The following is a 20,567-nucleotide window of genomic DNA, read 5'->3' as shown; positions in this document are numbered from 1 at the left end:
TGTCTGTCTGGGTGTCCCCTCTCTCTCTCCTCTCCGTGGCTCCAGGTGCGTGGGGCAGTCAGGTGCTGGTGCCTCAGAGAGTGAATGCTGTGCTGGGGAAGAACGTGACCTTGGAGTGCCGGGTGGAGGTGGGCGCCAACCTGAGCCTGACCCAGAGCTCCTGGGAGCGTCGGCTGCACTCAGGCTCCGTCACGGTGGCGGTCTACAACCCCGTCTTCGGCATCTCCATCCCCCCGGAGTACGCCCGCCGCCTCTTCTTCCGCTCACCCTCCTCCCACGACGCCACCATTGTCCTGGAGGACGTGGGCTTCGCTGACATCGGCGTCTATACCTGCAAGGTGGCCACGTTCCCCCTGGGAAACACGCAGGCCTCCACCACAGTCAGTGTGCTCGGTAAGTCTTTCAGCGTAGGTTTCAGACACGCACAGTGCCTCTCATCTAGAGCCACATCATCTCATCTAGAGCAACATACTCATCTAGAGCGACATACTTTCTAATCTAGAGCGACATCATCTCATCTAGAGCAACATACTCTCTCATCTAGAGCGACATCATCTCATCTAGAGCAACACACTCATCTAGAGCAACATACTCTCTCATCTAGAGCGACATAATCTCATCTAGAGCAACATACTCTCTCATCTAGAGCGACACCATCTCATCTAGAGCAACACACTCATCTAGAGCAACATACTATCTCATCTAGAGCAACATACTATCTCATCTAGAGCGACATACTCTCATCTAGAGCGACATCATCTCATCTAGAGCAACATACTCTCATCTAGAGCAACATACTCTCATCTAGAGCAGGGGTTCCCAACCTTTTTCCCCCCAGGGACCCCCAAACATCTCTGATGAAATTCCTGGACCCCCCTCCTAATAAAATACCATAACATACTTTTTTTGGTCATTTTAACACTTTGACTGCCGGGACACGTCTTTTCACGTCTTTGCTGGCCATGCTAAAGTTGCCGGGGGACGCTGTACAGCGTCCTTATATCAATATTTAAAAAATCTGCCATCGGATTCATATTCCCCCTCCGCTGGCCTGAGATCCACCAGCAGGACCCACTGAGCTCTCTGGCGGTTCAGGAGCGCCATCTGGTGGCCGATCGGCGCAATCGCCACACAGGATGTTGAATAGAGGTTGTCATGACGACCGTAGTACTTCCGGGCGCTCGCTATGGTTCATGGGACTCTGGCTCGTCACGCTACACGGTGATCGATTGGCAATAACTCGATAAACAACATGATTTGGACGTATATACCATTATACAAGCTGGAGATGGACCGGGTAAAAATATATCCCATAATGATAAAATTTCTACTCGACGATGATCGCCCAACGGCGCGCGGAGACTGGGGTGAGTTTTAGCGTGTAACGTTACCGTCTTAGATACTAACTGCTATTATCAACATTTGACCCACATTAGATGATTGGTATAATGCTGCCCACGGAATTATAAACGCCCCCTCGCCCATCCGGTCAACATCAGATGACGTGTAGTAACTTCTAGAAGTACGTCTAGTTGGAATTTTTTATATCGCGCTGATTGCCATCAAACTGTATTTCATCATCAATATAATGCATTTGGGGCTATATATCACGTTCTGGAGAAAGCTGCAGAAAGAGATGAAAACATACTTATACATTAGACCATACTTTACTATGAATATGTGAATGAAAAAGTTTAACGTTGCTACACAATGAACAATACATATAGGACTTTGAATGGGCCCTAATAATGGCAATGTAGCAATAGAATTTAAAAAGTTATAGCCCTGCAAAGAAGGGGACTTTCTCCATAGACAAATAGCGCTGGCAATCTATGGTATATCATTAATTTAACCCAAGGCAACCAAAGTGTTAATACTTTTTTTTGTCAATTTAATAACAAACTGCTTATACACAGGCATATGCATCATAATTAGACCCACTATGCTTCTTTGACTTGTGCCTTCAATCAACAAATCTCATGCACCATATGTATTTCAAAATGTTTGGCCAATATTCAAATCCTGTATTCATCCTCTCAAATCAGGCCCTAATGGTGAACGGTTTGCATTTATGGAACAAATCAATGCAACAAATTAAACAAAATATGAGACAGGAAATTCCAATCAGTAGTTCTGAATCTGTCCTAGCTGGGTGTGACGAAGGTTCATTAATGTGAACCTTGGGCTTGCATGTGCGCTGCCAGGCCTGAGATGTCAGGTGTAATGTGCGTGACAGCCATTCTGAAGTCATTGTGTACGTCAAGTCTGTTGCACGCTTTTGTCTTGATGGCGACAAGTGCACTGAAAGCCGTTTCCGATAGATATGTGGTACTGAACGGGAGTATAATCCTGGTGGTGGCATGCAGTGGTTGTTCGCCTTGAGAGACTGTTCTTTCCTCAGAAAAAAGTCTGGATCCTTCCCAACGGTTTCTGGGTGCTTAGACGCCTGATGTCTCTTCAGCTTGCTGGGCTTCAGGCTCGAGTTTGCCAACTTTTCTCCACAAATCACACACTCAGGTCGTTTGTCTGGTCCCTCAGTGAAGCCCACTTTTTTTGCAGATGAGCTGCCGTCATCTCCTTTTCGTTTGTCACACATTTTCGCTTCTGGCGGCTGACTGCAGACGAGCCGAGAAAGCTAACTAGCGTGCTAGGCTAGCTACGGAAAGTGATACAGTCAACTGATTCGCGTTTTAGTGGCTACCCGGTAGCCTACTGTTAACGTTAAAAAAAATCATGTCTAGATGTTTATTTATTTATCTAAATTTGTTATTGTAGTGGAGAGACTATTCATGCTTCTGATGATACAAATATGCTAATAAAATATTTCTCTGAAAGAAAAAAAAATGACAGAAAAACTGGTGAAAATAGACCTCAAATCATCTGCTGTCTGGCGGACCCCCTGCGCCCCCTGGCGGACCCCAGGTTGGGAATCACTGATCTAGAGCAACATACTCTCTCATCTAGAGCAACATACTCTCATCTACAACATCACCTCATCTAGAGCAACATACTCTCATCTAGAGCAACACACTCTCATCTAGAGCAACACACTCTCATCTAGAGCAACATACTCTTTCATATAGAGCAACATCATCTCATATAGAGCAACATACTCTCATCTAGAGCAACATACTCTCTCATCTAGAGCAACATTAGGGCTGAACGATTAATCGATTTTAAATCGAAATCGCGATTTGGAATGATGCAATTATCAAATTGCAAAACAAAATTAATTTTTATTTTTGTAAATGTATTTAACCAGGAAGTCTCATTCGGTTTGGGAGAGGGAGGTAAGGGGTTTTAGATTGTGTGTTGTGGAGTTTAGACTTCAGAGAGGGAGAGTAAAGTACAGAAAAAAGGGTACCGTTGGGTACCGGTATCGATTCCCAGGTAAAAAGAAACATTTTCAGGCTCGGTGTCCTGAACAGACCCACCGCGTAGGCCAGATGCAAGCCGCATTTTACAATAAACCTCTGTGGGGCTGCTTAAAAAAAGAAAATATTATAATCGCAAATTTAATCGCAATCGCAATATCTGTCAGAAAAATCGCAATTAGATTATTTCCCAAAATCGTGCAGCCCTAAGCAACATACTCTCATCTAGAGCAACATCATATCATCTAGAGCAACATACTCTCATCTAGAGCAACATCATCTCATCTAGACCAACATACTCTCATCTAGAGCAACATACTCTCATCTAGAGCAACATACTCTCATCTAGAGCAACATCATCTCATCTAGAGCAACATACTCTCATCTAGAGCAACACTATCATCTAGAGCAACAGACTCATCTAGAGCAACATCATATCATCTAGAGCAACAGACTCTCACCTAGAGCAACATACTCTCACCTAGAGCAACATCCTCGCATCTGGAGCAACATAATCTCATCTAGAGCAACATCATATCATCTAGAGCAACAACATACTCTCTCATCTAGAGCAACATACTCTCATCTAGAGCAACATACTCTCATCCAGAGCAACATACACTCTCTTCCAGAGAGCCAACGCTCTTCTTCCTAAGGCTGTGTGTGTAGGTGATTTATGAGTTGGTGAGATATGTAAATGTGTGTACATTTGTGAAGTTGCTCTTGTGAAATGAATCAATAATGCATGGAGATATTGCGTGGGAGAGACAATCCACTGACGTCACCGGGCCAGAGGGAGAGAGCGGGCTGGAGAGAGAAGAGGGAGGGAGAGCTGGGGAAGGAACAATGTTTCTTTTATCCCTGGTGCCGTTATCCTGTTGAATGTGTTACTTACTACCATATCTAAACTCTGTTGTGTGTGCGTGTCATTGGGGTTTGTGATCGCATTGTAGGTCTGAATATTTCATGTTCGACTTATGTATTATTATATCTGTTTGCTTTTGAAGGGACAGTCCGCATTTTTCAGAAGCCTGTCTTGATTTCTCACGAACCAGGAGTCCTCTTGGTTCATCTCAAAAGCACTCGACAGCATCTTTTGGTTTTTGAGATATGTGAAGTGGAAATAGTTGGCATTTGTCTGTGTTGTCCTAAGCATGCCAGTGGAAGTCAATTAGGGCCGTGAAGCACGAATATTGCTTAGCGATAGAATTTTTAAATGCTTTATAATGCAAATCGGATGGGCTCCTTTGAAACGTGGACTGTCCCATTTAACTAAGCACAGTGAAGCAAATGTGGACAATGAAGTTCTGTCCTATAGATAAGATGGATGGATAGGCAGGTACTGTAGATCAGTGTTTCTCAACTGGTGGGTCGCGAGGCCATTTTGAGTGGGTCGTGGATGTGTGTAAAAATAAAATATAATATTTTTTTGCACTATCTATCTTTGTGAAAGTGGGTTCTCAGCTCTGGTCCAGCTGAAGACAAAGCAGAGGAACAGATTGGACATTGAGCACGACCTCAGAGTTGCTTTGTCCACCCCAGACTTTGAGATTCTTGTCAGGAGCAAACAACATCCCCAGTTATCCCATTAGTTCCCTGGGATGTTAAGCTAAGAAGTCTGCTAAGAAGGATATATTATTTATTATTATTAGAAATTTATTTCATTGGGTTTTTAGCCCTAGTTGCACTTTTCTTGCAACCCCAGTTATCCCATTAGTTCCCCCAAACTTAGGTCTGTTATGTTAAGCTAAGAAATCTGCTAAGAAGCATATATTATTTATTATTATTTTATTTCATTGGATTTTTAGCCCTAGTTGCACTTTTCTTGCACTTGTTTGTGTTTATTTCATGTTTTTAACAGTGCATGAAAGATTGTGTATTACTGAATTAAAAAAAAATAATAATCATAGTGGTTAAAAAAATTTGGGTCGTGACTTAATAATGACTAAGGAAAATGTTGGGTCCCAAGGCTAGACCAGTTGAGAACCACTGCTGTAGATAGATAGATAGATAGATGGAGGGATGAATGGATGGATAGATAGATAATATCATATCAAATACGTTTTTTTGTTTATTTGCATTTACAAACGTACATTCTGGAATAAAAGAAGAACAGTTCAAATGTACAGGAAAGGTCAAAAAGCATAAGGGCTTATAAGCGACCTCCCCTCTTAAACCTATATAGGATAACTACACAGAACCCCCCCCCCCCCACATTATCCATAAACACACATGCGCATATCCCTCTCTCATACACACAGATACATACAATACAGCATTATACAACAATTATAATGGTGGAAAAAAAAAGACTGCTCACAAATACACATGGATACTATAGACTACAGGATCTGTAGTTATTTTTTAAGCTTGCTTTTAACTGGTTCGGGGCCAACCACGTATATACGTGTTTGGGAGCCGACGCTTGAAGGCCAACCACGTATATATTTGTGTTAAACTAGTTTTTGCTTTTATTCCATTTTAATATCCTACTCAATGTCACGGAGCTGTATTTTGGCTGGAAAAGGCATATTGGGACTCCGAAAGTGCAGTACCGGCCAGATCCTGGTAGTGGCGCTGTCTCTAGAATGCAGTAATCCTTGTTTCAACCCTGGTGTAACTGTTTTTCCGCTCCGGGTTAGCTTTTCTGTTAGCCTGAAGCTATGGCTTCACCAGATCGCCTGGAATTCTTTTTGCGATGCCGAATTCTGTATGCAGTAAAGGAATATAGCATCAGCCAATCGACATATCGATCTACCGGATGGCGATCAAATAACTGGGAAATTCTTTTTGGAATCCAACCGGCCACAGGTAAGAGCGATTTGACATCAATTTCAGCCTGATCGGGCCTTGTTCTCATAGCCATGCACCCGGTCAGCGTATGTTGTTGTAATAATGAATGCCGTTATTGGTATTAATCAGAAACGACTTCCCCCGCCCCCCCCCCCCCTTTCATGCATTCATGGTGGAACATGATACCGATCATATGCATTTAGATTTTTAACTCTAGCTTGTGTAGGGACAAAACGCCATTGATTTAACGTTATTAGCTTAGCGCCCTATAACTAGCGTTGCAGGAATTATCCCCGACCATTCCGATATAATGCTCGTATTCACGACGCTATAGAACGGGAACGCATTGATGAAAAAATGATTTCTTTATGGCATATTGAAGGTAAGATTTATACTGTCAATTGACAATGGACACATAGCAATAATATAAAATATAGATTTAGCTCTATGTAGCAACCTGGAAAATATGCCTATTATTCAGATGTGCTGACTTGCCTTTTATCTCCCCTTTGTGCACCAAGACGTTCTAATTAGTTTCCACTGATATTCTCACGAACAATGACGCAAGTTCCTCCTCCTTCTATCGCTGGAATATGGATTATGAACAGGGTTACTGGACCATACTCTTATCAGTCTTTTCCCTGTGTGACTAGTTGGCGGTACCAGCAGGGGGCGGTGGCAGGCAGAGAGTGTTTGAGCGAGATGGAAGGAAATATATGGAGGCGGAAGAGGGAAGGCGAGTCTCTTCTGTTTGGGATGTTGCTGTGAACGGTCGCAGCTGCACGGGAGGTGCTTTGGAATAGCCCCGTTAAAGAACCCCCAGAGAGCCCCGCCGGAGCGAGCGACGGGTTATCATAGGAGTATCCGTGATAGTGCGTGAGTAAGAGAGACTGAGCCACGGGACTGACGTCCATAGTTGTCGGGTTACAGTAGCAGTGTGACGGTATAATTAGCGTGCGGCTAACGGCTATATCGACTCCAGTGCAACCCTAGCGCGAGGCGCTGAAGAAGACCGGTGGTATAGTCAACCCTGTTGCGCCACAGTATAATCGTGTAGCAGGTGGGCTGTTTGGGACCCAGAGTGTAGCTTCAGTGTGAGTGAGGGCGAGTTATATATGCGCGCCGTCGACTCTGCACCGGCTGTTTACAACCGTTCTGCACCGGCTGACTTCAGGCCAACACGGGAGATCGTCCCGACCGGCAGAGGTCGCCAACACCCAGCACACGCTCTCAGCTCACTACTGCCCCTGCCCCAGCCCCGCTTGCTAGCACCTGCGACGAGAGCGTTCGACGCCATCTTGCCACCCGGACGGTGGTGGTGCGGCGCGGCCGCCATTTTGGGTTGAGTACAATTGAGCATCAATGCTCCGGATCTATTACACAGTACACAGTGTGGTGCAGCCTGCGGGCGAAGCTAATGGTTGCTAACTACAGTTCTAGGGGTACCCCATTAACGATACATGCCGGCATTAGCCTAGGACTTTTGTTAGGTATTTGTGGGCCCACATTTTTGGTTTCTTTGAGTGTGATAACATGTTTGTGTTTAATAATATTTTCCCATCTAATTAACCCTTTCCCTGTGGGGAAGTTACAGACCTGGTGCAGTATAAATAAAGCCTAGAGAGGTATTATTCTTGCCGTATAATTAAAGCCTGTCAGAGGTATTATACAGGGTGAAGACCCAGACGTGGGCGATGAGTCAAACACATTGAAGTATATTAACCCAAAGGTGGGTGTATAATATACGTGTTTATGAGGTATGGAGTTACAAACGGAACTATAGTGGGACTTCAGTCAATTTGGTCACTATTATTAAATCAGTGTAACTGACCAGCATAATTACCATTAAAGAATTAGATGGGAGTTCTGTGTGCGTGTCCCTTCATGAGCCGTTTAACAACTCTTTTGGTGTGGGTAACGTTAATCCAATTAAGCCCTTCCTATTCCACCTTTCCCTTTTTATTGTAAGGTTTCTAGTGGTCATCAAGGGAGGGTACTGCTTGCGGGAGGGACGAATCTATTTAGGCATATCAGTCACTAGGTGTGGGAGGGCCCAAGGAGGTAATCAGGGAAGTGAGAGCGAGTTGGGGAGTACTGCTGACCGCCCCGGAGAGGCTAGGAGGACCAGAGTACCAAACCAGGTTGGTAAATCCCGGGCCCCATTCACTCTCACTACCGGGTCCCAGGTTGACGCTCCAGGCCCAAAGACGAGGGTGCAGTCAGACGGAGCTCTACTGTGTCCAGCTACCTTGTGACTGCCAGCAACCGTTCCCACGAAGCAGGGATAATCCACCCTGCTACATCTACAAACAACCTCACGCACAGTGAAAAGTTGTAATGAAAAGCCGTCTAATCGAATGGCCTCGAATGTGTTAAATGTATTTAAAGTGGAACATGTTTCTGTTAGATTTTGTATATCATTCCACATCACTGCACCTTGATAAACAAATGATAATTTGGCAACAGAGGTCCTACAGAAAGGAATGCGTCCCGATAATTAATTCTGTAGTGTCTTTAGCTATGCACGTTTGCTGTTATGTATACTTTATGTTTCGTTCTGTATATTTTATTGCCGCTGTAATCTTTGTCAGGTCTCCCTTGCAAAATAGATCTCATATCTCAATGGGACTTCCTGGTTAACCTGTTCCACCTGTGGAATATTTTCGCCTAAAATATATACCTAGGTAAATGGAATATTGCTCCACTTCTACAAGGTCCATTTGCATATTCTTGGTATCTAGGGACATCTATGGACCTCAGGGAATGTATTCACAGTGTCAGAAATATTGTCTATTACTAGGCTTGCTTAAATTGTGATGAAACAAAGGAGAATATGAATTATGATTTTTCTTTGCATCTTTGACAGTGAATAACACCATGATAATAATGACCAAACTTAAAAAACTGCCACTGATCTCGTTCAGTACCCTCTTGAGATCATGTGTAAAAAAAAATCAAAGGAAATTAATAAAGGGAAGATGATTAAACCGAAGGTTCTGTAGATACAGTACTGAATTCTCCGATCCGGACCAATGCAATTTGAAATATTATTCTAGAATATAGAATATGATGCTTATAAATTACCTTTATTATAGCCAATTTGCACATTTATATATATATATATACATATATTATCTTTCAAATGCCCGAGTTCAATTTGGATTTAGTATCACCCGGCATGCATAAGAACAGATAATGAAATCTACTGCAATCTACTGTACTTTTAAATTTTCCCCACAGTGCAACCGTTTTGAAACTAATTTCAGATCTAATTGTTCCTACATGTTAACAATAGGGAAGAGAAACTAACTGCGTTTAAAAATGTGTCAAAAACCTTACCTTTTGTGGCTTATTATCCAGAATAATAACAGTTATTGAAATAATTCATACAGAGCTCTGAACCTTGAACCCCATATAATCTTCCAGGAAGTGTAGTTCAGAAAAACGCTGATCGACAGCTGTGCACCCCCTCTACAAAATGGCCGCAAAAAGACTACAATTCCCACGGTTCAAAATTTCCAAAATGGTCGCCCTCGCGACTAGACTTCATAAAATCGAAAAGTTAAATCTATCTAAAGGCACTTTTAACCTATTGCTAAACTAACGTATTGATGATAATATACATTCTACATGCTTTTGTGACATGTTAGTGATGTTGATACTTTAAAACGTTTGATATTAAAATCTAAATCGGGCCCTAGGTGGCTCAATTTGAAAGATGTATGTAACCTCTTGACAGTGTGGATTTGATGTTTTTTAGGAACCAAAACCGTTGCATGTACAAAGCTTGGCAAGGCAAGGTTGTCCCTTGGCGCCTCATTGATTGCGGTCTCTCCTTGCACTATACAGCCTTTTGAAACACATTAAAAAGGAATTAATTGTATTATTATTAACACTGCAACCCCTTTCCCCCTCCATCCTTTGCGCCCTCTCTGGATCTAGTGGAGCCCAAGGTGTACGTGTCTGCAGGCTCTGTGGCCCTGATAGACGGTGCCAACGAAACAGTGGTGGCCACCTGCATTGCAGAGCGGGCCCGCCCCCGCGCTGAAGTCTCCTGGGAGTCCAACTTGTTCGGCCAGTCAGAGGTGCAGCTGTTCGACGAGGCCAACGGAACCACCAGCACGCAGGTGCGATACCTTTGGCACCCCACCCGCCATGTCCAGGGCCATGGGCTCACCTGCGTGGTGCGCCACCCGGCCCTGCAGAGTGACTTCAGGATTCCCTACCAGCTCAATGTGCAGTGTGAGTGTCTGATTGTGGGCTAATATAGCAGCTTTCAACTGTGTCGTGGTGGGAAATGTGTATGAAGTATAAGAGGAGAGATACTGAGAAGGGGAGTGTCTTCCATCTGCAGGCTGGATATTAGCTTGTATTATATCTAGTGTCCACTATTATTACCTAAGTGCGCTTTACAAGATATTGATCCATTGCCTGTTCCAGAGCTGCTGCACGGCAGTTGACTCTGAACTTTGACCTCTAATGGAATGCATGTGTTAAGAGCTGTGTGTGTGTGTTTTTATTTTGGAGAGAAATGGGTGGGGTGGGGGGCTACTTTAAACATTGGCCAATATGTAATCTTTGTATATTCAGACAAAACTTTGATCTTATCCGTAGTGTGCTTGTCTGTTGTTCTCTGGTGAAGGCAGGAGACACATTTGTCATAAAGACCACTAAATGTCTCAACTTGAAACTACTGTGGTCCAAGAATGCTGGGATGTTTCATCTACAAACAATATCCTGTGTGTGCTGGTTCTGAAAGTTTGGCAAACACCAGGAAAATCGAGTGCTTTCAGAAAATCCCTCCAAACTTACACCAAAGACATGAACCATAACCATGAAGAGATGTTAACCGCTTGTTAAAAGAGTGATGTGTCACACTTTTGCAGCATAGCATTCGTGAGAACATTTAGTTTCTAGTTGTTTAATTATGTGTGCAACGCCTTTGTCCACTTAGTCTCCTTCATTTCTGTCCAGTGACCCAAACTGATGAGTGGTCTACATTGTAGAAATAACAGACCTGATAACTTCAGACCAGCTTAAAATATGTATCGGTGGTGTTAAGTGTAAGTGTTAATATGTTTGCATGTAACTGCACTTTAACTGTTCCACAGTAAGAGGGCGCTATGGGCGTAAGGAGACGCAGCTATTGTAGCTGACGTCAGGTAGCAGGTATAAGGGATTGTTCCCTCTGTCTCTCTCTCTCTAGCTCTCACGGAGAGCAGGTCTAGTGGTGCAATGTACATGTGAAATAAACCACGCCAGTTAAGGCTAAAGAAGACCTCGTGGTCATGACCAGTTGTTGCTTCCCATGTGACTCTGTCAACAGGTGGCTTTATTGCTTCCCTACATTGGCAATAAAGCACGGTCGCCTCGTTGTTGAGGATAAGTCTGCAGGCTCTTGCTATAAGAATAACATTGTGTTTTACAGGACAGTCATGATGGTGAATGGGTGAATGTGAGGCATAAGTTGTAAAGCACTTTGGATAAAAACACTATATAAATGCAGCCCATTTACCACATCTGTCACACAGATTTGGCAGGAGAGAGGACTTTTAGAGTCATACAAATACTGCATGTATAGAGAGTTGGAAATAGGCCCAAAACCCTTGTGGATTACTATTGATGAACATTACATATCTGAGCCTCTTATCCACAGGCATTCAAAAATTACTTGTTAAAAATAAATGATTGGCTGCTGTGTTCCATAGATAAGGCTGCTCATAGACCAGTCTGGACTAGTGTTTCTTTAAGTGTGGATCGGGGACCCAAAATTGGTCACATTTGATTTTCTTTTGGGTGACAAAATTACATGACAAAGAGTAGTAACATGTCTTAGGGTCCTGAAATTAGGAAAATTTACTCCCATTAGGTCCCAGGCTGAAAAAGTTGCAAAAGAAACCCTGGGCTAGACAATTGATGTATTGTATTGTAATATGTATTGGCTGATTTGAGTGCATTTGACCGGAAATTACATTTATGCATTAATTATGCATCCTTGATTGATTGACAGTGCATCACGGCCCAATACATATTTAAATTAACTTTGGTGTAACAGATTAACTTTGGTGTAACAGATTTGAGTGAGTGAATGACATTGTTGGTGGCAAACCTCATTACAATAAAAGAAACCAGAATTGGCAAAAGATAACAAAGTCAAGAGGAAGAATAAAACAAGAGAAAAAATTATATTTTTGAGGAGAGATTTAAAAGATGATACTGGATTGGCTAGTATATATAGTATAGCATGGTATGTCATAAATGTATAGATGTAGCAGTACTGTCTATCTGTATGTCATGTATGTCATATATGTTACGATGAATTGAAAATGGGGGACCCTGATGTAAACAAGACGAAAGTCTTTCTCTGGTCTGCATCCCCTTAACAATTGTATGTATTGAGCTGTACTGTACTGTACCCATTCTGCAATCTGTTAATAAAGTTTTCAATCAATCAATCGGTTTGGCATTCCAAAGCCTAGAGGCCCTGACGGCAAACCCCCAGTGACCTTTTGTCATTAGCCGGGATTTTGAAACAGTCTGGAAGTTGGGGGATGCGAGGGAGGGATTATCAGTGTTTACATTTAGCTAGATTTAGCGACCATGAATAAAAACAGTGAAACAAAGGCATAGAGCTAAGACAGAGAGAGGGAGAAAAACAATGGTACTACATACAAACATTGACCTAATCAAAACACTGCCTGTCCAATGTTTTCATCCTCCTGTGTTTAAAGGTGCTATTTGATGGGCCGACATCACTGTGTTTGGGAGATCGTGGCTCAGTTTTAGAGCTAGAATGAAGATGGATGTGGTTGTATGTGGTTGAGTACATGGTGGGGGAGGGTATCGATACAGCGATATATCGCAATATTTTGCGTGCTGATATTATATCGATACAGTACAATACAAAAATAAAAAATCAATCTCATTTTACAATAAAATAAAAATTATTCGAATGAGGTGAACAGACCGAAAATGCTATCTTATTAGATAAAACAGATGTATATATATTTCTATTGCAGATACAATGTTTTCCATTTGGGACATAATTATCACAATATATGGCAATATCGTGATATTGTAATACGGTGACCTAGTATCGTGATAATATCGTATCATGGGCTCTCTGGTGATTACACCCCTATTACAAACAATTGAAAATCGTGCAAATTGCAGTTTGTTAGGGGTAGTATCTCACTAGTATGTTGTGTCTGGCTATTGAACTGTATTGTGTTCATCTCATTGGAGGGACTCTGGCCAGGGTGCCATTTGTGTGTCACTAATTCTCCTCCTATTACCCCCTCTCTGTGCAGTTGCTCCAGATATCTCAGTTGTTGGTTATGATGGAGACTGGCATGTGGGGCGGGAGAACGTCCAGATGACCTGTGAAGCCAACGCAAGCCCACCAGCCAACCACTTCAGATGGATCAGGTAGGTGTATGTATGTGTGCAGGGATTTCCCCAGGATTTTCAAACAAGATGGTGCAGAGTCCCTGTGTCCCATAGGCAAACAAATTTGCAATAAAGAAAGCCATTTGCTGTAATTTCCTGCAATTTAAATAAATAACTTATTTAGGACTATTTTATTGAAATTATGTTTTTAACCTAGCCATATTTTCAGAAAATTTGCCTAAAAGTGCATACCTAAGTAAATGGAAGATTGCTCCACTTCTACAAGGCCCATTTGCAGGTTCTTGGTATCTAGGGACATCTATGGACCTCAGTGAATGTATTTCCAATGTCAGAAATATTGTGTCTATTACTAGGCTTGAGTAAATTGTAATGAACCAAAGGAGAATATCACATTTATATTTTTTCATCTTTGACGATGAATAACACCATGCTAACATTGACCAGACTTCTTGAGATCACGTGTACAAAACATCTAAGCAAATTAATAAAGGACCGATGATTTACAGGGAGTTTTGTAGATACAGTACTGAAATGTGCCGGACACATGCAATTTGAAATATGAATATAGAATATCAGGCCTATAAATGACCTTACTATGGCCAAATCATACATCTATGGATCGGGCCAAATCTCCTCTTTCCAATGGCAGAGTTCAATCTGGATTTAGTACCACCATGTTCCCCTGACAGGGCAGCAAAAACTGTGAATGAAATCTACTGTAAGTACAGTTACTTAAATTTTTTTTGGGTCTACTTTTTCTCCCGTTTTCAATTTTTCTCCCATCCCAATTTCGTATCGTCCAATTCTACCCTTCACCTTCCGTGAAGTCTCTGCGTTGTGTTTATTTGTTGTTGAAGCAATCGTTCGGTGGAAATTCTGTCCTCCCACGAACTGGCTGTAACACTGTCACCCCGATAATGCATCCAGACAAAGATCTTTATCAGAAGAAAGTTGTTTATTTGGATAAACCAAGTTTCTATTACAGCATGAAACTAATTGAAAGGCTTGAAAGTTTTTCTAAAAAACGGGGCTTTTGAGGTGATTAAATCACTTCACCCAGGCAGCAGTGGTTCGGAAAAAAATTATTCTGAGTATATATCTGCTTAGAAAATGAAAATGTCTAATTTATTTTTTAATTATTATTTCTCCACATGGTAAATACACAGGTCACAACATGTTTACGGGAATGTTTTGGAGTTGTATTTGGAGTGTATTTCGTGACTGTTGGGAACTAGGCTACACTGGCACATCTACTCCCAGTGAATGGCGCTAAGCTAGGCTAACGGTGCTGCTGTTCCCTAAGCCTAATGCATGCACAGAGAAGAAAATGGTATGTATCTGCTTGTCTAACTCCAGGGTAGATGGCAAATAAGCTAATTTCCCAAAAAGTTGGCGTGTTCCTTTAATTAAAAGGTGTACTTCTGTTATAATTTATTGATCTTTTTCCCCCTCCATTTTCCTCCGATTTTCTCCCATCCCAATGTTAGTCGTATGCCAATTCCCAGTCCCTTCCTGGTCGCTGCGCACTTACCCCCCACAGTCAGATCATCTGGGAGAGTGGAGGCTACCACGTGCTTCCTCCGACACACGTCCAGCCAATCACCGCTTCTTTTCACCTGGCAGCGCGGATTCTCATTGAGAGGGCGTAGCGTGTGGGAGGATCACACTATCCCCCTCAGGTCCTATCCGCGCTTAGCAGGCGCCCCGACCGAACTGTAGGAGTCGCTGTTTACAACGACCCGGACCCACCCCGCCAGCTTCTCCCACCCTCTAATACAGCCAATTGTATTAGTGTGAACGGCCAGCCAAGCTGGTGACAACCCCGGAGCTGTGAGCTGGATTCGAACAGGCAAATCCAGCTCACAGCTCCGGGGTTGGTGACGAACGCAATCTCCGCTCGGCCACCTAACCGCCGGTGTACTTCTGTTATAACCATAATGAAAACTCTCTTAGAAGTACAACGATTTCATGACAGCTTCCTTTATTTCCGTCTAATTCATCCGGTTTCCGCCGGGATGCGCACAGATATTTATAAACTCATATTTCACTTAACACTTTGATCGCCATGGTTAAATTTATAATTTACTATCCCTAGCCAGCTCTATTTGTCTATGGAGAAGTTCCCCTTATTTGCAGGGCTATAACTTTTTAAATTGTATTGCTAAATTGACATTATTATGGCCCATTCAATGTCCTATATCTATTGTTCAGGGTGTAGCAACGTTATACTTTTTCATTCACATATTCATACTAAAATACGGTCTAAAGTATAAGTATGTTTTTATCGTTTTCTGCAGCTTTCTCCAGAACTTGATTTATAGCCCTAAATGCATTATATTGATGATCAAATACAGTTTGATAGCGATCGGTGCCAGATTAAAAAGTTCAACTGCACGTAGTTGTAGAAGTTACTACGTATGATCTGATGTTGGGCGGGGGGTCGCTTATAATTCCGTGGGCAACGTTATATCATTCATCTAGTGTGGGTGATATGATCATTAGAGCAGTTAGTATAGAGGACATTAGAAAATAACGCTGAAACTCACCGTAGCTTCCTCGCGCCGTTGGCAGATGAGCGTGGAACAAATTTTTTTCTATTATGAGATGGAGAAATACCCGATCCATTTCCAGTTTGTATAATAGTATATACGTCCAAATCATGTTGTTTATCGAGTTATTGGCAACGGATCGCTATGTATTGTGTCGAGCTCGAGTCCCGGGACCTATAGCGAGTGATCGGACCGAATTGAAATGAGCACCAGCTTCTACATCCTGTTTCTCCCCTGGGCGATCCCCCGATCGGCCATCAGATGGCGCTCTTGAACCGTTAGAGAGTTGAGTGGAGCTCAGCAGTATATCTCAGGTCCCCGGGGGACCTGAGATTTTTCAAATATTGATATCAAAGACGTGTTACGGCGTCTTCGGCAGAATGAGCATGGCGGGGAAAGACGAGTTTCGGCGTCTCCGGCGATTAAAGTGTTAAAATCAATGGTAAACAAACGTAGTGCTAAAAATATACAATTTGACTGCTGTTTTGATAGGGTTAGGGTCTTCACTCTTGGCTACATTTGAAAAAGAAACGCAACATTAATTAATACGGACTGTATTGATCTATTTATGGCATGACTTTGATCTTGTACCGTTCAGGCTTAAGGGGCTAAGTACAGTGTATAAGATTGCACAATAGTTTAACGTTGAACATGAAAACACACACACACACACACACACACACACACACACACACACACACACACACACACACACACAGAAAAAGAGGACTAGAGCTGCATCCCTATACCATTGTTTAGGGAAAGCCCTGTGTGTGTGTGCACATTCTTGCGCTTTTATTCCTGTGAGGATCAAATGTTTTTTTATGTGTTAAGGTTATAATTCGGGGTTCTGGAATTAAAGTAATTTCAATAAAACAGTAAAAATTGTGTATAGTTTGTAGGGGTTTAGTACGTACCTCGGTTTTGGGGTCACGGTTCGATACGAGTTCGGTACACAGGAAAAAAATATTCATAATTATTATTAAATATATATATATATATTATTTTTGTTATACTTCCACCTAGAACTGTTCAGTAATGTTGAATGGCGATCCGTGTTGTGAATAAATCGTGTTTCTATTGCTTCATTGACTGATGGAGTGGACCTGTCAGCTCCTTGCCAACATCGTTAGTGAAGATAACTTGGCCCGTACTGTAGATTGTGCCGGTGGATAGTCCATTCATCACTGCAACATAACCATGAGTCACAGCACACAACCTTTGATCCAAAGGTCTGTTTGGAAACTTTGTAATGAAATCCGTCATTCAGGTGATGTCACTTCTCCTGTCATTTGACTGTTGCAGAGATCTGAAGGGAAGACGCTGGCTAAGTTATGGGAGGGTCGAGCGAGGTCATGTGATTTACATTGCGTAAAATGTTTTTGTAACACGTTTTAAAATTAATAGCCAAGTGCTCCTGTCCGTGTCTATTCTGCATGTTTTTCCATTGGGTTTATCTCATTTTCTGGGGAAACCCTTGGGGGAAACCCTTGCGAGCACGGGAAAAACATGCAAACTCCACACAGAAAGGCCCGGGAGATACCCCACCTGGCAACCTGGTCTCCAAGCGGGAATCAAACCCAGAACCCTCTTGCTCTGAGGTGACAGTGTTAACCACTACACCACTGTGTCGCCATACATTTGTGATGTCATCTGGTATAAAGTCTGAAGCTGCTTCTTTTATTCATTGCTAATGGAGCAGTTCCAGACTTATATATATACAGTATATGGTAATAATAAATAAATATGTATATATGGTATATACAACATTATTGTACATGCTATCATGCAGAGCCATATGGGTTATATGCAGGTGTATAAGTAGGCATATAGAATAATTATATGCCGGTATATTCAGACGGATATGGATATATATATATGTTGTAAATATAAATATATAAATGTATATATACGCTATATACAGCAGTATTACTATACTATTAACCCAGCTAACCAGTTATATGGGTAGACTATAGTATGAGGTAGGTAGTTATGATTACTATGATTACAGTGTAGGGCGGTTATAGACGGTGAAAGCAGTGGGCAGATATAAATTTAGTATAGGCAGCATTGAGTTCTTAGGTCATGGAAATGGCATATTTGACTTCTTGATTTGGGTTGGTGTTCCCCTTTAAATGTACAGGCTACCGTGAGACGCCCCTCCACCATATGTGACATATCCACGTGGGCACTCTCCTCCCATCACTCAAAATGCAGGCATGTTTCTCCTGCGGTTTGCCTTGGTTGTAACTTTCCTGCAAGTCATCCAAAAGACTGCTCTGTAAACAGTCTGATTGATTGATTGATTGAAAACTTTATTAACAGATTGCAGAATGGGTACAGTACAGCTCAATACATACAATTGTTAAGGGGATGCAGACCAGAGAAAGACTTTCGTCTTGTTTACATCAGGGTCCCCCATTTTCAATTCATCGTAACATATATGACATACATGACATACAGATAGACCAGGGGTGGGAAATTATTTTTCCCGGGGGGCCGAATGAGCAACTGAAAATATGTTGGAGGGCCGGGCCAAAATTCCAAACTCAATTATGCATAATATACATTTTATTTCTATATAAAAAGCAGTAAATGGCATTGTTTTGACCCCTGGTAAGAGTGTATGTTATTATTTGGCAATTAAAAGGTGAGGTTAGCTTTAAAAAATATCATTTATTCAAATAGAATTTATTTCCAAAATGATAAACAAAATGTGAAACATTAATAACAAAGGGCATGTATGAAAAAGTGCTATACAAATAAAGTTATTATTTTGAGTTTCATATACTATTGAAACAAGGATTTTCTTAGCTTTCTAAAGACATCACATCATCTTATAGCTAAAATAAACAAGACATGTCACTGAACTGTGTAAAGAAAAGTGTCCCAGTAGCCTTTTTTACTTTACATGCCTATATTAAACATTTAATGTTTTCAGAACTGTGCAAAAAAAAGAAAAAAAAGATATCAAGTGTCCCATTTCACTTGCTATATTTCCACATTTTAGTGTTCTTCAGCTTTTTTTTTTTTTTCATTCAGTGTGATAAATCCAGTCTCTGTTGAGCTTTAACAAGTCCATCAAAGTCAGGTTGCATGTCTGAGGTGGAGATGCGAAGCACAGCTGCCAGATGTTCATCAGTGAGAGAGGATCTGTACCTGGACTTGGTAAACGTCATGACTGAGAATGTCTGTTCACATATAGGTGGATCCAAAGAGAACCAACATCTTCTGAGCATGTCTTCTCAGTTGTGAAAAAAGAAATCCAAACTTCAAATAACCACACTTTCGACCGTTTTCGGCTTGCCCCGACTGCTTTGTTGTTGAATCAAGTCAAATCCTAGGTAAGCGTATATTGTGCGTGTGAACGTTGACATGAAAAAAAAGAAGTTTAAAAAAAAATAAAAAGTAGGAGTGGGTGGGGGACACTGTACAACTGTACAAACAAAACTGTACATTGGAATATTGACAAGACCATACTTGGTAATTTACTGTACATTGGAGGGGGTTGTGTTAGGACATTTACAGGGGCCAGTTTCGAATTGCAGTCTCCCGTAGGTGTTTTTTTAGAGTGTTTTTAAAGTGGGTAGTGATTCACATTCCTTTACAGCTTTGGGTAGGGCGTTCCACATTGATGTGGCATAATTGCGAAACGTGTTTAGTCCCTTGTTTGAGCCGAATCTGGGTTTAACATGATTTGTGGAGCTCCCTCTGGTGTTGTGATCGTGGTATTCACTGACCTTTGGGAAGTATTTTGACATGTACATGGGTACCTTGGTCGTGTAGTGTATCTTGTATACCAGGCCCATTGCAAGTTGCTGTCCCCCCTCCCCTCCCTGTTGCACTACTACTTGATAAAGTAGGTGCAGATGATTGGAGCTTATATACAGCCGGCCTTGTTCATTCATCACTCACCAGATTCCATTCGTGCCATGGTAATCGCATGCAGATTTTGAATGGAAGTGTGGAGCTTACTCTGAGTTTTACAAGTCCAAACAATGTTCCAAGAATGCTATGGATGTTGCAGTAATCCACGTCTTATTCCCAGCAGTATCTCTCTGGATATGATCGTAATTGAAGTAATGTGATTATAGTCCTAGTGCACAAAAAAATAGAATTTGTCGCAATAATCCATGTATACTTATTCACAGTATTATTTCACTGAATATGATCTCAAATTAAGTCATAATTAGAGTCCTAATGCACAAAAAAGATATATACAAATATGAATGAATGATATAAAAACAACATCATTGTAATGGTTTGTACTATAGCCAGAACCCAGATGCAGACATAAACAGGCAGAGACGATGATGAATCGGAGATAACCCAACAGTGGGTATATTTATTATATAGGGTAAATACGGTAACCGGGTTCTCAGACAGTCCAGGAGCTACACAAGGAGAAGAGTAATCGGGCAGGCGAAGGTCATACACGGGA

General features: G+C 41.8%; 1 protein-coding gene across 1 annotated transcript in view; it reads left to right on the top strand.

Moving 5' to 3' along the window:
- LOC311233855 (nectin-3-like protein) overlaps positions 1–20,567 on the top strand; it is a 76,812-nt gene that overhangs the window by 31,467 nt on the left and 24,778 nt on the right. Inside the window, exons 2-4 of the mRNA XM_084320905.1 lie at positions 46–393; positions 10,110–10,409; positions 13,478–13,595. Coding sequence (XP_084177031.1) covers positions 46–393; positions 10,110–10,409; positions 13,478–13,595 — 766 coding nt within the window. The remainder of the gene's footprint in view (positions 1–45; positions 394–10,109; positions 10,410–13,477; positions 13,596–20,567) is intronic.

The sequence above is a fragment of the Notolepis coatsorum genome, assembly GCF_963971535.1.
Source record: "Notolepis coatsorum genome assembly, chromosome: 8".
NCBI lineage: Eukaryota > Metazoa > Chordata > Actinopteri > Aulopiformes > Paralepididae > Notolepis > Notolepis coatsorum.
The sequence above is the reverse complement of the archived record's forward strand: the minus strand, read 5'-3'. Positions and strand labels throughout refer to the sequence as shown.